Below are 18,488 nucleotides of genomic sequence, written 5' to 3' on the forward strand. Positions count from 1 at the left end.
ACCACAAACTACTTGATTCCATACAGATGGAGGTGGCCAAGCGACATGGGAGAAGAGGGAAGCCTGCGCTGTGTCACTGGGCACCACGGTGGTGGGGGGGGGGGGGAAGGTTAGGGACATCGATTACCACGTCACCAACTCTGGGGAGGATCAACTGTTTCTCCATCATAAGGCCAGCTGCTGCTGTGTGGGATTATCACAGTGGAGGGCCCTTTATAAGGCCAGGCAAAATGAAAGAAATCAGAAGAGCTCAGGCACGAGGTTAATGTTCAGCAGTGACTCCTGACTCATTCCAACTTTTGCGCTGAAGCACTTTGTAATCGGACTGACTCTTTGTGATAAAAACACACACAGACACAGAGTCCTTGCAGCAACTTCTTGGAAAAAAAAAGTAACCAATCGAGTGAGGCAAGGAGGTCAGAATGGGCTGGTTTGATCTAGAGTTTGATTACCGAGGCCGGGTTATATTAAAAAAAAGGGATCAGCCATTACACCCTTCTGCTGCAAAGACACTCAGAGGATTCCAGGCCCCGGGTCAGTCGCAGTCAGGAGTGTACTCCAAGGCCGGAGGTTTCGTGCTGGGGATGCCTCCCTATTCGGAGAAGAACGACCTGGATAAAGGTGAGGCGCAGATCGAGACGGTGGAGCCCGACAGCCAGTCCCAGGCCGGTGGGACGGAGAGGGAGGGCGAGAATTTGGAGCAGGAGGGTGCTGAGGAGAACCACGATTCCTACAAACGCTACCTACCAGCCGATGAGGGGCAGAGCGCGACCAGGAAGGCGGTGCAGAGGATACTCAAGATCTTGAAACGTAAGTTGAACCGTGGGGCGTTGGTCAGGCGAACAGTGTCAGATGTCAAAGCATGGAGAGTGGCCATTCGGCCAGTCATCCCCGCACCGTTACTTGCAAAGTCCAGAATCAATCCCACTGCCCCGCTCTCTCCCCATAGCCCTGTGTCAATTCCCAAACTAATCCCACTGCCCTGCTTTCTCCTTAGCCCTGTATCTATCCCCAAACCAATCCCACTGCCCCGTTCCCTCCCCAGAACTCTGTATCAACCCCAAACCAATCCCACTTCCCACTCTCTCCCCATGATCCTGTATCAATGCCCAAACTAATCCCACTGTCCTGCTCTCTCCCCATAGCTCCATATCAATCCCCAAACCAATCCCACTCCCCACTGTCTCCCCATGATCCTGTATCAATCCCCAAACCCATCCAACTGCCCCATTTTCTCCCCATAGCCCTGTATCAATCCCCAAACTAATCCCACTGCCCCGCTCTCTCTTCATAAACCCTGTGACAATCCCCAAACTAATCCCACTGCCTTGCTCTCTCCCCATAGCCCTGCATCAATCTCCAAACTAAACACACTGCCCTCCTTTCCCCATAGCCCTGTATCAATCCCCAAACCAATCCCACTTCCCGCTCTCTCCCCGTGATCCTGTATCAATCCCCATACTAATTCCACTGTCCTGCTCTCCACATAGCCCTGTATCAATTCCCAAACAGGCCCCACTGCCCTGCTTTCTCCATAGCCCTGTATCAATCCCCAAACTAACTCTACTGCCCCAATCTCTCCCCATAGCCCTGTATCAATCCCCAAACTAATCCCACTGCCCTGCTCTCTCCCCATAGCCCTGTATCAATCCCCAAACTAATCCCGCTGCCCCGCTCTCTCCCCATAGCCCTGTATCAATCCCCAAACTAATCCCACTGCCCCGCTCTCTCTCCCCGTAGCCCTATATCAATCCCCAAACTAATCCCACTGCCCCACATTCTCCCCATAACCCTGTATCAATTCCCAAACTAACCCCACTGTCCCGGTCTCTCCCCATAGCCCTGTATCAACCCCCAAACTAATCCTATTGTCCCACTTTCTCCCCATAGCCCTGTATCAACCCCCAAACTAATCCCACTGCCCTGCTCCCTCCCTGTAGCTCTGTAGCCCTGTATCAATCCCAAACCAATTCCACAGCCCCACTCTCTCTCCATGGCCCTGCTTCAATCTCAATCCAATCCCACTGCCCCACAGTGAACGGTCCAAGCATTGCTCAATGCAGCATTTCAATTGACAAGAGCCCCGAAGTTTGATAATGGTCTGGGAGCTGATCCTGGCTTTGATGCGTACTGTTCCATTACAGCGTTCATACTGTCGGTACGGAAGCAGATCCTAAAATTCGGAGAGGATTGGATTTTTCTTTTCCTGCTGGGTATGTTCATGGCCACCATTAGCTTCAGCCTGGACGTGATCACTTCAAAATTTCAGAGAGGTAACAAAGGATTTTCTGCTGGATGAGAAATTGTCTCTAAGTCTTTACTTCCTGTCGTTCAGCAACAACTTGGAAATACTAGCTTGAAAACTCATGTCAGGGAAAAGGTATTTAATTCTACCATTGAGTCACACAGGATAGACGGAAGCCATTCAGCCCAGCCAACTTGTGCCAGCTCAGAGCTCATCAGTCGGCCTCTCTCCCCTTGTGGTTTTCCCAGAGCCTCAGAGTAATATTTCCCTTTTTTATTGATTTCTCTGATTCCCCTTCTGAACGTTCCTATTGAATCTGCACCCACCGCCCTTTCAGGCAGTGCATTCCAGATCGCAACCACTCACCGCTTTTTAAAAAAAAAGAAATTGGCCTTATCTCGAGTCTAGATTACTTGCCACTGATTGGAAACTCTGTCCCTATGGTTACTGATCCCCTTGCAAGTGGAAACAATCTCTCCTTGGTTATTCTATCAAAAGCCCTCACAATTTTTAAGACCTCAGTCAAATCACCCATTGGTTTCCCCTGTTGCAGGAAAAGTGTGGAACAGTAAAGCATAGGAATGCACCCCCCCCCACCCCCACCACCCACCCCCCCCCCCCCCCCCACCACCCCCACCACCCCCCCCCCCACCCCACCATGCCCAACCATGTGCCAAATGAAACTAATCCCCTCTGCCTGTCCTTGGTCCATATCCCGCCATTCATGTTCATGTGCTTATCTAAAAGCCCCATAAATGTCCCTATCATATCCTTCTCCACCGCCATCCCGCAATGTGTTCCAGACTCCTACCTCCCTCTGTATAAAAAAACTTGCCCCTCACATCTCCTCTGAGCTTTCCCCCTCTCACCTTAAATGCATACCCCCTGGTATTAGACATTTCAACTCCAGGAAAAAAAGATTCTGACTGTCAACCCTATCTGTTCCTCTCGTAATTTTATGGATTTCTATCAAGCCTCCCCTCAGCTGCTGCTGCTCCAGAGAAAACAACCCGAGCTTTTCTAGACTCTCCTTATAGCTCATACCCTCTAATCTAGGCCACATCCACTCCTGCACCTTTCCCAAAGCCTCTGCATCTTTCCTGTAATGTGGCGACCAGAATTGAATGCAAGTGTGGCTGAACTAAAGTCTTATAAAGGTACAACATGACATCCTGACTCTTGTACTCAATTCTCTGATCAATAAGTGCAAGCACGTCAAAGGCCTTCTTTCCCACCCTGTGGTAAAGATACCTGTGTGGCTACTTTCAGGGTGGTATGGTCTTGAACCTCAAGATCCCTCTTTACATCCATACTGTTCAGGGTCCTGCCAAAACTCAACTTTTGGTGTTTCTCCATATAATCAAAGTCCCTCATTAATGGTACCTCTCTGCACCCCCTCCAAAGGCTTGTCATCCTTCCGAACCCATGGTGCTCAGATATGGCCACAAAACTCCAATGGCTTAGAGATAGTAACAGTTGGCCCTCTATAATTATATAGTTTACTTTGAGGGAGACAATGGTGTAGTGAGAGGGTCACTGGGTTAATAATCCACAGGTCTAGGCTAATATTCTGGGGATGTAAGTTCATAACCCCAACACACCAGCCGGTGAAATTTAAATGCATTTCGTCAAATCCGGCATGGTGAGCCATGACAACAGTCATTAAAAAAAATCATATAGTTCACTAATGTCCTTTAGGGACAGAAATCTGTTGTCCTTACCTGGTCTGACCTAGGTATCACTCCAGTCCCATAGCAATGTGGTGGTTAATATTTGGCAGCTGGTGAAACTTCAGTTCAATGAGTGCATCTGGAAATTGTATGTAGCTAGTCTCGGTAGTGGTCAGCATGATGACCATCAAGACAACCACCGCACAGAGGGTGGTGAGTGCCTGGAAAAGACTGCCAGAAGTAGTGGTGGAGACAAGTACAATATCATTGTTTAAGAAACATTTAGATAGATACGTGGATGGGAAAGGTATGGAGGGGTATGGACCAAACGCAGGCAAGTAGGACTAGTTCATTGTGAAAACTGGGCAACATGGATAAGTTGGGCCGAAGGGCCTGTTTCCAAGCTGCAGACCTCTATGACTGTATCATCAGTTGTTTAAAATCTATCTGGTTCACTAATGTCCTTCAGAGAAAGAAATCTGCTGTCCTTCGGTGATTTTGCCTACATGTGACTTCAAACCCACAGCAAATGGGAAGGCTGGTAAATGGCGTGGTGAGCCACTCTGTGATTTGGGAGGGCAACAAATATTGGCCTTGCCAGAGCTGCCCAATTCCTGTAAAAGGATTTCCTACTTACCTTGGTGGACCTCCATTGGGTAATCTGAGGGACAGATCACACTAGCAAGATAACCTTGCAATGTGGTTCTGCTGGCAGTCACGCTGAGAGCTTTTGCAGGGTTTCCACGGTTCCTTCATGTGATATGGGCATGATTCCTGATGAAAGGGTTTTGCCCGAAACGTCAATTCTCCTGCTCCTCGGATGCTGCCTGACCTGCTGTGCTTTTCCAATCTAATCTCTAGCATCTGCAGTCCTCATTTCCACCCACCACTGACCTGGACCAGCATTTGTTGCCCATCCTTAATTGCCCCTTGAGCTGAGGGTTCACTTCAGAGGGCAGTTGAAGTCAGCCTCGTCGTTGTGGGCCTGGAGGTACATATGTGTCAGGTCAGATAAAGACGGCGGGTTTCCATCCCTAATATTCTTCAGAGTTTAACCTGGGCCTCAGGATTACTAACTGAAAAATGTGTTGCTGGAAAAGCGCAGCATCCAAGGAGCAGGAGAATCGACGTTTTGGGCATAAGCCCTTCTTCAGGAATAGATGCTGCCCGACCTGCTGCGCTTTTCCAGCAACACATTTTTCAGCTCTGATCTCCAGCATCTGCAGTCCTCACTTTCTCCACAGGATTACTAACATTACCACAATGCCAATACTGCCACTTCCCCCTCTCACGTTCAAGATATTGAGGGGAACAGATAATGTAGAATTAGGTTTTATTGTCACATGTGCTGAAGCCCAATGATACAGCAGTGCAGTGGAATGTTCCCATTCCTAGCACCACCTTTGGTACCCAGTAGAGAAATAATAAAGTTAAAAGTTCAACATTACAGTCCTTCTTTAGCCATGTTGGAATTTTAAAGCAAAAAGGAAATATCGCTGGAAAGAGAGAGATGTTTCTGAAACTTCTCATCTTGCACCCATCGGTTTAATACAAGAATATATTTGTTTGATCGTGGGGCTGTTGGCGCACTTGGAACTATTCAGCATGGGATGCCCGATCACCGAATCATATCTAATGCCTTGCATTTGTTTTATCTTTTACAAGCACGGGGTGGTTAAGTATGGTCTATACTCTGCCTATTTTGAATACTTGAAGGAACATAGTTTTCACTTCAGTCAGCCAATCACTGGAGAAAGCACTGACAGAAAAGATACCTGGAACACGGGTGCTGTTTACCCAGAGACCATTCGTCAATATACCATCAGCCTGGCTTTTCAATTAACCAATGTCTTGGGACTCTCTCCTGAGAACATGGGGAGGCAAAAACACAAGCAGAAGCTTTCAGATATTATCGAAGAGTTAATGGCAAGTCCTGGCCACTGCCCACCTCGAAAGGTCAGAACGCAGGAGTGCAGTTGGTAATTGATCAGTAGGTGTTGGCATATTGGTAATGTCATATTGGCCACTGCTAAAGCAGTTTCAGATCCCAATACACCACAGCAGCCATGTGGAATTTAAATTCAGTGAATGAAATCTGGTTTCTCAGTCATGGTGATCATAACAGTATCGTCAATTACTGTAAAAACCCATCAGGTGTCCTTCAGGTCAAGTTGTCAACTGTCTCTACCTTCATTCCTGACCACCTATTGTTACAACCATGGCTTATCGATGGATTTTGGAATAGAATAAATAGACCCTTAACTGTGAAGACAGTTGCAGGAGACTGGTTTCACTCTGAGAGGCATGGCACAGAAGATGCCAACTCACTATCTGTAAATCCATCTTGTTAATTGGAGCAATCCCAACAGCCTGGAATGTTACCCTTCCTTCTTTTCCAATTACGGGACTGATTCCATAAGTGCTATAGCCATCTTGCTTTGCTCTGGTTCCTGTTTCACGCAGGCGAATGACTGCATGGGGTTTGCACGTTCTCCCCGTCGTCTGCATGGGTTTCCTTTGGGTGCTCCTTCTTCCTCCCACAGTCCAAAGATCTGCAGGTTAGGGTGGATTGGCCATGGGAAATGCAGGGGTAGGGTCTGGGTGGGGTGCTTTTTGGAGGGTCGGTGCAGACCCAATGGACCGAATGGCATGCTTTACAATGTAGGGACTCTATGATTCTTATGAATGACTTAAACCCAAGACAAGGGAGTGTAGTGACTACACAGAATAAGAGCTCATGGTGTTGGGGGTAACGTATTAGCATGAGCAAAGGATTGGTTGGGTGAACAGGAAGCAGTGAAGATGCATAGATGGTAATTTTCAGGCCAGTATGATTATACCTAATATGATATTTGCGAACTATACCAATCATTTGGATGGAGGGACCAAATGTCTGGTTGTTGAGTTTGCAGGTGGCATCAACTGGGCAGCATTACACACAGTATTGGCAGCAGCATAAAATTCCATCAGCATATTGATGTGATTAGGTGAATGGGCAGAGCTATGGCAGATGGTTGTTAATGCAAGCAGGCGCAAGATCGTCCATTTCAGACCAAGGGAGGAACGATCAGGGTATTTCTTCGAAGATACTGAATCAAATACACCGGGTGTCCAGTGAGATTTGGAGGGTTCAGGTGCCTAACTCTAAAATGCCACAAAACAGCCACAGAAAACAGTCAAGAGGGCTAATGGAATGCTGGCCTGCAAATCTAAAGGGGTTTTGGGGCAGCATGCTGGCTCACTGGTTAGCACGGCTGCCTCAGGGACCCGGGTTTGATTCTAGCCTCGGGTGTCTGTCTATGTGGAGTTTGCACACTCTCCCCGTGTCCGCATGGGTTTCCTCTGGGTGCTCTGGTTTCTTCCCACAATCCAAAGTTGAGCTGGCCAAGTGAATTGGCCATGCTAAATTGCCCATAGTGTTAGGTCCATTAGTTAGAGGTGCAGTAGCGCCTCGACTTATGAACTTAATCCGTTCCAGGACTCGGTTCATGAACCGAAAAGTTCGTGAACTGAATCAATTTGTCCCATTTTTCGGATAGCGTAAGAATGCTTGGACGGCTGTTCACAGCGCATGCATCAAAGACGAACTGAATGAGATCACGCAGGGCCCGAGAGCTTTTGCGTTCGACAAGCATGTAGCAAAGCAGAACAATGAAACCACGTGGTCACACACGGGCTTTTTGCATTCGTACCTTTGTTCGTACCTTGAATTTCGTACGTACATTGAAGCAAAATTTTACATATAATCCTATTCGTAAACTGATTTGTTCGTGAATGGGGTCGTTCGTATGTTGAGGTGCTACTGTATATTTAGGGTAGGGGAATGGGTCTGGGTGGGTTACTCTTCGGAGGGTTGCTGAAGGGCCTGTTTCCGTACTGTAGAGAATCTAATCTAAAAGGCTGGAGTGTAGGGGTGCAGAAGTTGTGCTGCAGTCATACAAAACCTTAGTTTGAGCCCCCTTGGAACACTGACAACAGCTATGGACACTGCACCATAGGAGGGATATTTGGGCCTTGGAGGGAGTTCAACATAGGTTTACAAGGACAATACCTCAACTTCAGGCTTAACTCATGAAGAGAGGTTAGACAAATTAGGCCTTTATTCTCTTGAATTTAAAAGGTTAAGGGGTGATCCAATTGAGGTCATCAGGGTATTAACAGGGAAAGACCTTGGAGAAAGTGAGGGCTACAGATGCTGGAGATCAGAGTCAAAAAGTGTGGCGCTGGAAAAGCACAGCCGGTCAGGCAGCATCCAAGGAGCAGGAGGGTCGATGTTCAGGAATCATGTCAATGATGCCCACATCACACGAAGAACACAGAGGACCCTTGGGAGCCCTGCAAAAGCTCTCATGGTGACTGCCAGCTGAACCAGTGTGACCCACCTTGCAAGGTTACCTTGCTATTGTGGTCTGCTCGAAACGTTGACTCTCCTGCTCCTCAGGTGCTGCCTGACTGGCTGTGTTTTTCCAGCTGCACACTTTTTGACATAGATAAAGGTAAACTATTTGCACTGATTTAAGATTCTAGAACCAGGAGACATGGTCTAAGAATTAGGGCCAGAACATTCAGGAGGGATGTGAGAAAACACTTCAACACACAAAGGGTGGTATAAGTTGGGAAGTCTCTTCCTCAAATGGCAGTCGATGCTAATTCTTTTGTTGAATTTAAATCCGAGATAGACATTTTTATTAAGCAAGGGCTATGGACCCAAGGCAGGCATTTAGAGTTAGGCCACAGATCAGCCATGATCTTACTGAGTGGCAGAGCAACCTTAGGGAGCTATTCCTGCATGTGTGTTCCTGGAATATTGTCGATTATTGCAAGGGGGATGCAATATAAATGCAGAGATGTTTTGCTATGGCCATACAGGACATTGGTGAGACCACATGTAAAGTACTCTGTACAATTTTGGTCTCCTCAGTTAAGAAAGGAATAATTTATATTAAATACAGTTCAGAGAATGTTCACGCAACAGATCCTGGGATGGGAATGGTTATCTTGTCAGGAAAGGTTTGAATATAAGTAGATAAGAAATAGGAGCCAGGGGTAGGCCATTTGGTCCCTCAAGAATGCTTTGCTATTCAACAAGATCACGGCTGCGAGTCTTTGGAGCTGTCTTCCCCAGAGAGCGGTGGAGACAGGACTCATTAATTATTTTTAAGGCAGATGTCAATAGATTCTTGACCGACAAGAGGGTCAAGGGTTATGGGGAGATGGAGGGGGAAAGTAGTGTTAAGACAGAGCATCCAGGACCTTACTGAAAAGTAAGCAAGCTTAAGGGGCCAAATGGCCTACCCTTGCTCCCAATTCATTGGGCCACATGCATGTTTATGTATGTAAAGGTTCAAAGAAAGGTTGGTTGTATGGGGGGGGATGTTGGCTGAATTATGTTATAAGTATTACATTAGATTCCCTACAGTGTAGAAACAGGCCTTTCGGCCCAACCAGTCCTCCGAAGAGTAACCCACCCAGACCCATTTCCCTCTGACTAATGCACTACAGGTAATTTAGCATAGCCAATTCACCTGACTTGCTCATCCAGGAGAGAATGTGCAAACTCCACACAGTCACCCAAGGCTGGAATTGAACCTGGGACCCTGGTGCTGTGAGGTAGTAGTGCTAACCACTGAGCCACCATGGTCTTTTAAAAGCCTCTCACTCCCCAATCATCCCTTTACCTGTGAATAGCCTCCCCCAATGAGCTTTTGAAAGGTCCCGTCCAATACCATCAAAATTAGCCTTACTCTAATTTAGAACTTCAACTTTTTAATCAGTTCTGTTCTTTTCCATAACTGTTTTAAAACTAATAGAATTGTCCCAAAGTGCTCCCCCATTGACACTTTATACATTAATGAGCTGATATGTTAAGGGTGCTGCTTGTAATGAAGGTTGTTAAGTTATCAGTGTTGAGCATAGAAGCAGGGGTAGAGCATATGGTCCTGAGAGCCTGCTCCACCATTCAATATGATCATGTCTGGTTATCCAACTCAGTACCTTGACTACCATCTATAAAGGTAAAAACAATGACTGCAGATGCTAAAAACCAAATACTTGTGGTGCTGGAAGAGCACAGCAGTTCAGGCAGCATCCAACGAGCAGCGAAATCGACGTTTCGGGCAAAAGCCCTTCATCAGGATTCCTCAAGAATTAATACGATCTTGAGTCCAAAAGGTTGCTAGTGCCCTGTGATTGGGACTGCGAAAAAGGAAGCTTTAGGCACTCTGAGATTGCGTCTGCTTAGCGGTCAGGCGATTTGTTATTTTGTAAACCTTCTCAAAGAGCTACATCTTGCAAAGAATGTGACAACAGGGAAAAGAAGGAACAGTAACAAGGTGCACAGGGTAGATTCATAAGAGTCTTTGGCAAGCTGTAGTAAAAACAGCCATAGAATCCCTACAGTGTCATTTGGCTCATCAAGTCTGCACCAACCCTCTGCAGAGCATCCCACCCCCTGTACCTAGCCCACACATCCCTGGACACTATGGGCAATTTAACACAGTCAAGATTAGAGTGGTGCTGGAAAAGCACAGCAGGTCTGGCAGCATTCGAGGAGCAGGAAAATCGACGTTTTGGGCAAAAGCCCTTCATCAGGTATATTCCAATCAGCTCTATTCCTGTTGAAGGGCTTTTGCCCAAATGTCGATCTTCCTGCTCCTCGGATGCTGCCAGACCTACTGTGCTTTTCCAGCACCACTCTAAACTACAGTCCTCACTTTTGCAATTTAACACAGCCGACCCACCTAACCTGCACACCCTCAGAACTGTGACAGGAAACCAGAGCATCCATGGAGGAAACCCATAGAAGACACAGGGCTATCTCCCAAGGCTGGGATCAAACCCGGGTGCCTGATGCTATGGGGTAGCAGTGCTAATGATTGAGCCACCCGTGCTACCCCCACAATGGCTGTTGTCCAGCTATAGACACAATGAATATTCATTAATCAGTGATTAAAGCCTCTCATCTCAAGTGTTTGTTTCTAGTTGGCATCCTACTCCAGCTGTGTCATCCTGTGCATCACAATTCGGACATCAATTTACTGGAAATACCTCTATCCACAGATAAAGAACGGTATTTAACTTGAATGGAAAATGCAAACCAGTCAGTGATCCGAAGCTAAAACAAACAGTTGATCTGCGATTGGCTTCAGTGGATTGGACCTTGTTCCTTTCAGGAAGGTCTTCATGTTCACAAATGTCTTGCTCCCATTCCATTCCAGTGAGCTGGCTGGTGAACCCAGGCACTGGCACACTCAGGGTGTTTGATGGTTCAGGTGGGCGGAGTATTTTGGGGTAGGGTGTGCACTCCCTCTGATCTTCCAGTCCTGACCTCTGCACGTTCCCAATGAGGTCTCCCTTTCCTCAATGAACCTTCTCCATCTGGCTGGGTCTCTGGCAAGGATCACTCACGAGTTTGCTGCAGGACTGTTTGTTTAACCTCCTCGGAGGGGGCAGGGGGGTGGAATTTGAATTCAATTTCTTTTTAAATGTCTGGAATTAAGAGTCTAATGATGACCACGGAAGCCATTGTTGATTGTTGGAAAAACGTCCTCCGGGGACAGAAACTGCTATCTCTACTTTTAGATTAAACAGGCCCTTCGGCCCAACAAGTCCACACTGCCCCGCCGAAGCGCAACCCACCAACACCCCTTACCTAACACTATGGGCAATTTAGCATGGCCAATTCACCTGACCTGCACATCTTTGGACTGTGGGAGGAAACCGGAGCACCCGGAGGAAACCCACGCAGACACGGGGAGAACGTGCAAACTCCACACAGTCAGTCGCCTGAGGCGGGAATTGAACCCGGGTCGCTGGCGCTGTGAGGCAGCAGTGCTAACCACTGAGCCACCGTGCCGCCCACTTGTTCTGGCCTAAGTGACTGCACAGCAATGCAGTTGATTCTTAACTGACCTCTGGGCAATTAGGGATGGGCAGAAAGTGCTGCCTAGTCAGTGATGCCCATATCTCATGAATGAATAAAGAAAAGGATAGTTGATTTGGGAGATGCCGCTGCTGGTTGGACTGCCTTCTGGCCAGCAGATTTGGAAGATCTTGTGAAAGCACCATAGTGGATTTCCAGGATCCACTGACTCAGATCGGTGGCCTTCATAGGGCAGGCAAGTTAACTGGCCATCTCCACCTCCATGATGTAAATAGTAGAGCTCCCATCTGGGGAAGAGCCCAGCATTTCTAACGTTTTGATGAGACACAAGAACAGTTTTTTTAAAATCTCCAATTTCTAGGGTGTCAGTGATGCGAGCAAGTCCTGGATTTGTTGTCCATCTCTAATTGCCCTTGAACTGACTGGTTTGCTACTATCATTCCAGAGGGCAAATAAGAGTCAACCCCACTGCAGTGGGTCTGGAGTCACGTGTAGGCCAGGCTGGGAAATGACGGCAAATTTCCTTCTCTGAGGGCATTAGCGAGCCAGATGGGGTTTTTGCAACAATTGATCATCACCATCACTGAAAGTTGCTTTGAATGTTAGATTTATTAACTGGATTGAAACTCCATCAGTTGCGACGGTGGGATTTAAACCCACAACATTAGCTGGGCTTTTGAATTACTCATTCACTGATGTTATCATTACGCTACCATTTCCCCTTAGCATGTCGAATGGATCAAGTATATCAGATGAAATTTAATGCAGCAAAGTGAACAGTGAAACATTTTGGTCTGAAGAAAGGGCAAGGCAATATAAAATGGAGGGCATAATTCGAATTGGGCCATATAATCTGAGAGAACTGGAGGTATACTCTTTTGCAAACCAGTAGAACAAGTCAATAACTAACCAACCTACTCAGAGGTGTCATGATACACCTCTGCTGCAGGTGGGACTTGACCCCAGGCCTCCCTGATCTCAGATAGGGGCTCTACCACTAGAGGGCCCTCTAGGCAGAGTACAGGGGACATTTACAAGCAGGGCTTAGAAGTCAAGTACAGGAGTTGAGGAAGATTGGATAGATTCAAGTTAGAACAGAGGAGGCCGAGGAGTGTAATAATTGGGGTGTACAATATAATGAGGGCCTGGGAAGAATCATTTCCACTTGTAAAGAGTTCATTTATTAGGGGGCATGAATTTAACATGATTTGTGCTGTAGCTGGGCATGAGGAGAAACCTAACCCAGAGGCTGGTGATTGTCTGAAATTTGCCACAGAAACCCAAAACTTATCAAAGATGAACCTGGATCTGACCTGAAGCACTGATGCCTGCAAGGCTATGGACCAGAAGATGGGATCAAATGGACAGCGAAATTTCTTTCTTTTCGGCTGCTCAATTTGATGGGTTGAATGACCATAATGTTCCAAAGGTTTCTTAAAGTTCTATGAACTGTCAAAAGTTGCTATATAAATGCAAGTCTTTTTCTATTTTCCCTTTGAGGAGAGACTGATTGGAACAAAATCTACCATGCCTGCTTAATATGTAACTACAGTGATTGGTGTGATAAACAAGACCAGAGTGACCAATTAACTATTGTAAAGATTAAGTAAACAGCTTTGCTTTTGCCAGGGTCAGAGAACAGATAGATAATGAAGACTATGAAATGCCCTCTAAAATCAGCAACCAAGAAAGTGTAGTTAGAGAGAATGACAGAGAGAAAGGACAAATCTACTGTCGAGTGTCTAATTACCTCTGTTATAAGGTTTGATCTGCAGGCTACAAACCCATGCTAATTCTCTGGGGACTTGGGGGTCAATCCCCACCAAAGGGCTGGGGAAGTTTAAATTTGATTAACGTAGGCAGCTCTAGCAAGGAATTTGAAATTATCTTTGCACTGGTTAACATGTTAACTTATTTCAATTAGCCAACTGCATGGCTGTTAGTTTGAGGTCACATGTAAGGTTGGGAGATGCCCTCCCGAAAGGAGGTTACTGAGCAAGATTTTTCTGAAAATTAACGAAGGTTGTCATTATTGAGGCGAGCCAGATTTACGTTGCATTGTTAATTGTTAATTACTGTGGGATATAACAGTGCCAATATTTATCACTCTGTTTAAGGATCCTGCTGTACACAAATTGGTTGTCATCGTTTCCAAATTATTACATTGACCGTCACTGGCTGCAAGGCATTTTGGGATGTCCTGTTTCAAATCCATTGCCCTTTCCCAGAAAGCCCGAGGTTAGCTAGGCAACCTTTACCCAATTGATAGCTAAGGTGGTTAAGCCGGCGTAAGGGATACGTGTCTTTATTAGTCAAAGCATTGAATACATTTGGTTTGTTTGCCTTTATTGGTTAGTACATTGAGTGTAGTAGTTAGAAGGCCAAATTACAGCTATACAGGATGTTGGTGAGGCCACTTTTGGAATACTGCATTCAGTTCTGGTCTCCCTGCCAAAGGAAAGGTGTTGTTAAACTTGAAAAGGTGCAGAAAAGATTCACGAGGATGTTGCTGAGCTTGGGGAGCTATAGGGAGGGGCTGAATAAGCTGGGGCTATTCTCCCTGGAGTGATGAGGGGTGACCTTACAGAGGGTTATAAAATCAGGAGGGGAACGGATAGGGTGAATAGTAAAGGTCTTTTCCGCAGGTTATAGAAGTCCAAAACTAAAGGGCGTAGGTTTTAAGGTGAGAGGTTCTGGGTGTAGGTTTGCTCGCTGAGCTGGAAGGTTCATTTCCAGACATTTTGTGACCATAGTAGGTAACATCTTCAGTGGGCCTCCAGGCAAAGCACTGCTGATGATTTCTGCACTCAGCCCCCTTGGCATCATGGGAGCCCACAAACCCACCAACACACTAAAAGCAGCTAATGAACTTGAAAGACCCTATACAGACAACAAGCAAAACTAATCTCATTTACAAAATACCGTGCAAGAACTGTAACAAACACTACATTGGACAAACAGGCAGAAAACTAACCACCAGGATACATGAACATCAACTAGCCACACAACAACATGACCCTCTCTCATTAGTATCCTTATATACAGATAAGGAAGGACACCACTTCAACTGGGACAACACATCCATCCTAGGACAAGCAAAAGAGAGACACGCACGAGAATTCCTAGAAGCATAGCATTTCAACCGGAACTCGATCAACAAACACATTGAGTTAGACCCCATTTACCACCCTTTGAGAAAAAGAACAGGAAATGAAATCACCACAGGAAATGACATCACCAACCCAAAGAAACCCAAACATATAAATAGAAAGCAGGAATCATCAGCAGGGCTTCGCCTGGAGGCTCACTGAAGACGTTACCGAGTAGGGTGACGAAACATCTGGAAATGAACCTTCCAGATCAGTGAGCAAACCTACATCCAGAACCTCAACCTGAGCTACAAGTCTTCTCAAAACTCATTGAGAGGGGAAAGATTTATAAAGGACCTCAGGGACAACTTTATCACACAGAGGGTGGTGTATGTATGAACTGAGCTCCCAGAGGAAGTGAATGAGGCTGGTGCAATTATAACATTTAAAAGGCATCTGGATGGGTACATGAATGGGAAGGGTTTAGAGAGATATGGGCCAAATGCTGGCAAATGGGAGTAGATTAATTTAGTATATCTGGTCAGCATGGATGGGTTGGACCGAAAGGTTTGTTTCTGTACTGTACATCTCTATGACTCTATAACAAGAGCGATGAGGTAATGATGGGGTTGTTAGTTAGGCCACAGCTGGAGTACTATATGCAGTTCTGGTCACCCCACTATAGGAAGGATGTGATCGCATTAGAGTGGGTGTAGGAGAGATTCACCAGCATGTAGGCTGAGGTGGAGCGATTCAGCTATGAAGAGTGACTAGGTAGACTGGGGTTGTTTTCCTTAGAGCAGAGAAGGCTGAGAGGGATCTATTGAGGTCGCAGAGTCATAGATTCATACAGCGTAGAAACAGACATTTTGGACCGACTAGTCTACGCCAACCATGTTCTCAAACTAAACTAGTCCCACCCACCTGCACTTGGCCCATATCCCTCTAAACCTCTCCTATTCATGTACTTATCCTCAAGTCTTTTAAACACTGTAACTGTACCCACATCCACCACTTTCTCTGGTGGTTCATTCCACACACTAACCACTCTCTGCGTAAAAAAGTTGCCCCCATGCCCTTTTTAAATCTTTCTCCTCTCACTTTAAAAATATACCCCCTAGTTTTGAACTCCCCCACCTTCGGGAAAAGACCTTATCTATACCCCTCATGATTTTATACACCTCTGTATGGTCACTCCTCAACCTCCAATGCTGCAGTGAAAAAACTCCCAGCCTGTCCAGCCTCTCCTTATAACTCAAACCCTCCATTCCTGGCAACGTCTGGGAAATCTTTTCTGAACTCTTTCCTTTTAATCCTTCCAATAGCAGGGAGACCAGAACTGGGCACAGTACTCCAAAAGAGGCCTCACCAATGTCCTGTACAACCTCAACATGATGTATAAAGTTCTGAGAGGCATGGACAGGGTAGATAGGGAGGAACACTTCCCCTTCGTATAGAGATCAGTGGCGAGGAGACACTGTTTTAATACCATAAGATGTAGGAGCAGAATTAGGTCACTCCACCCATCAAGTCTGTCCTGAGATTCTGATAGGGCTAGGGTTCGGGTAATATCCTTTAAGGGGAGGAGCAGGAGGTTTAGAGGCAATTTTAAGAAAACAACATTCTCCCAGAGGTATTGTCTGGAACTCACTAGCTAAAGAGTGATAGAGGCAGAAATCCTCAAGACATTTCAGAACTTTTTGGATAAGCACCATAACAAACTTGGCCATGGGCTAACTGCTGGGAAATAGAATTAGAATAGATGGGTGTTTGATGACCAATGGTGAACACAATGGATCAAGGGACCCATTTCTCTTCAGTAAAATCTCAATGACTATGGATTGGGAAATATGATATGGCACAATTGATAGATTAGATTCCCCTGCAGTATGGAAACAAGTCCTTCAGCCAACAAGTCCACACCAACTCTCCAAAGAGTAACTCACCCAGGCCCATTCTCCTACACTTACCCCTGACTAATGTACCTAACACTATGGGCAATTTAGCATGGCCAATTCACCTGACCTGCACATCTTTGGATTGTGGGAGGAAACCAGAGCACCCCTAGGAAACCCATACAGACAGTCACCTGAGGCTGGAATCAAACCCAGGTCTCTGGTGCTGTGAGCCACTGTGTGATTGCCAGAGGAGAGGTAATAAAAGCCTGGCCTAATATACAAGCAATAGATGGTTGGGGAAGCCTCTATCTGCAGGCAGTTTCCACTGTTGTTGTGTTCTGTTTAAGGGAGTTTACCTGTAAGGATTCCACATGCAATCTGTTCACAATGTTGTGACTCTGTCTGCCAGTTAGACTGCTGTGAATCTGTAGACTGCACACACTAGTCAGTTGTTAATGTAATGCCTACCTCATCATTGATAATGTGCTTTACAGTTCGAGATGAACTAGTCCACAGAGGTATTCGGATCTGGTGAGCAATTGATGGTTATCGTTAACAGGAACAACTTCTTGTAAAATTAGTTGTCAATTTTCACTGCCTCCTTCTTCTTTTCCCTGTGTCAGCCAACCTGTGGGTCTATGACACACTGGAAAATTATCGGTACCTGCAGTACTTCTCCTGGGTGCTTTATCACGTCATTCTCACCATGGTGTCCGCCGGAGTCGCCAAGTACATCTCACCACAGGCTGCAGGTACGTACTCTCTACCACCATCCATGCCCCTGCACATCGAGTGGGCACACGTGAGTCACCCATGTAATCGCCCTTTGGGAGTTTTTTGAGTTTATCAAATAGGAAAAGACTTGGATTATTTGAGGGGTTCATCCCCTTGGAGGAGTGCAGAGGGGCTGAGGGTCCACGAGTGGGGTCAGTGTGGAAGTGCGCTTTGCTGAGCTAGACTTCTCAAGCTCCGCAGCCACGTGAACTGCCAGCTCCGAGTCAAAGGGTTAGCAAATAGGACTGTCACTCCCGGTGCCTGATGAGGTGCTGTCTTCTGGCTGAGACATTAAACAGCGGACCAGTCAGTGTCATCGCAGATGAACGTATAAGAACCCGGGGCCACCCTTTGCCGAAAGATTAAAGAAAGGTCTGAATTTATGTGGTGCCTCTCAGGACCATAGACACATCAGAGGGTTTTACAGCTAATTTTACGCACTTCTCGAAGGACAGTCACAGCAGCAGTGTAGGAGCATAGCAGCCAATTTGGCATACAGCAGTGTGATAAGTGCTTGATTGAGGGACAAATATTGGCCAAAACATTGGTTGCATCTTTTAGAACCATTCAAGCAGAGATATTGATTCATTCTTTCCTGTGGCATGGGTGGGTAAGGATGACAGATTTCCTTTTTTAAAGGGCATCAATGAACCAGATGGGTTTATTTTTTTAAACAACAGTCAATGATAATTGTCGTTGACAATTGTGGGAGATTCAAGATGGCGGCAGTCTGAACAGTCTGCAGTGTTGGGTTCTGTGTCAAACCCCAGGCAAGGTGGGCTCTTACCTCACCCCCATTGGCTCCCCCCACCCCAGAGGAAAGTTTGTAATGCAAAATAGAGAGAATACCTAGAGTCCTTTTAAATTAAGATTTGACAGATCTGGAGCTGAAATGAAAACATCCAAAGGAAGGGGAGCAAAGGGAACACA

The 18,488-nt window shown here is 46.3% G+C and overlaps 1 protein-coding gene across 1 annotated transcript in view; it reads left to right on the plus strand.

Moving 5' to 3' along the window:
• Nucleotides 1–261: 261 nt before the first annotated feature.
• The window catches only part of LOC140492351 (chloride channel protein ClC-Kb-like), a 72,395-nt gene continuing 54,168 nt past the window's right edge, over nt 262–18,488 (plus strand). Inside the window, exons 1-3 of the mRNA XM_072591272.1 lie at nt 262–810; nt 2,145–2,273; nt 17,408–17,536. Coding sequence (XP_072447373.1) covers nt 423–810; nt 2,145–2,273; nt 17,408–17,536 — 646 coding nt within the window. The 5' untranslated portion in view covers nt 262–422. The remainder of the gene's footprint in view (nt 811–2,144; nt 2,274–17,407; nt 17,537–18,488) is intronic.

This window comes from Chiloscyllium punctatum, chromosome 21 (genome assembly GCF_047496795.1).
Source record: "Chiloscyllium punctatum isolate Juve2018m chromosome 21, sChiPun1.3, whole genome shotgun sequence".
Classification (NCBI taxonomy): domain Eukaryota; kingdom Metazoa; phylum Chordata; class Chondrichthyes; order Orectolobiformes; family Hemiscylliidae; genus Chiloscyllium; species Chiloscyllium punctatum.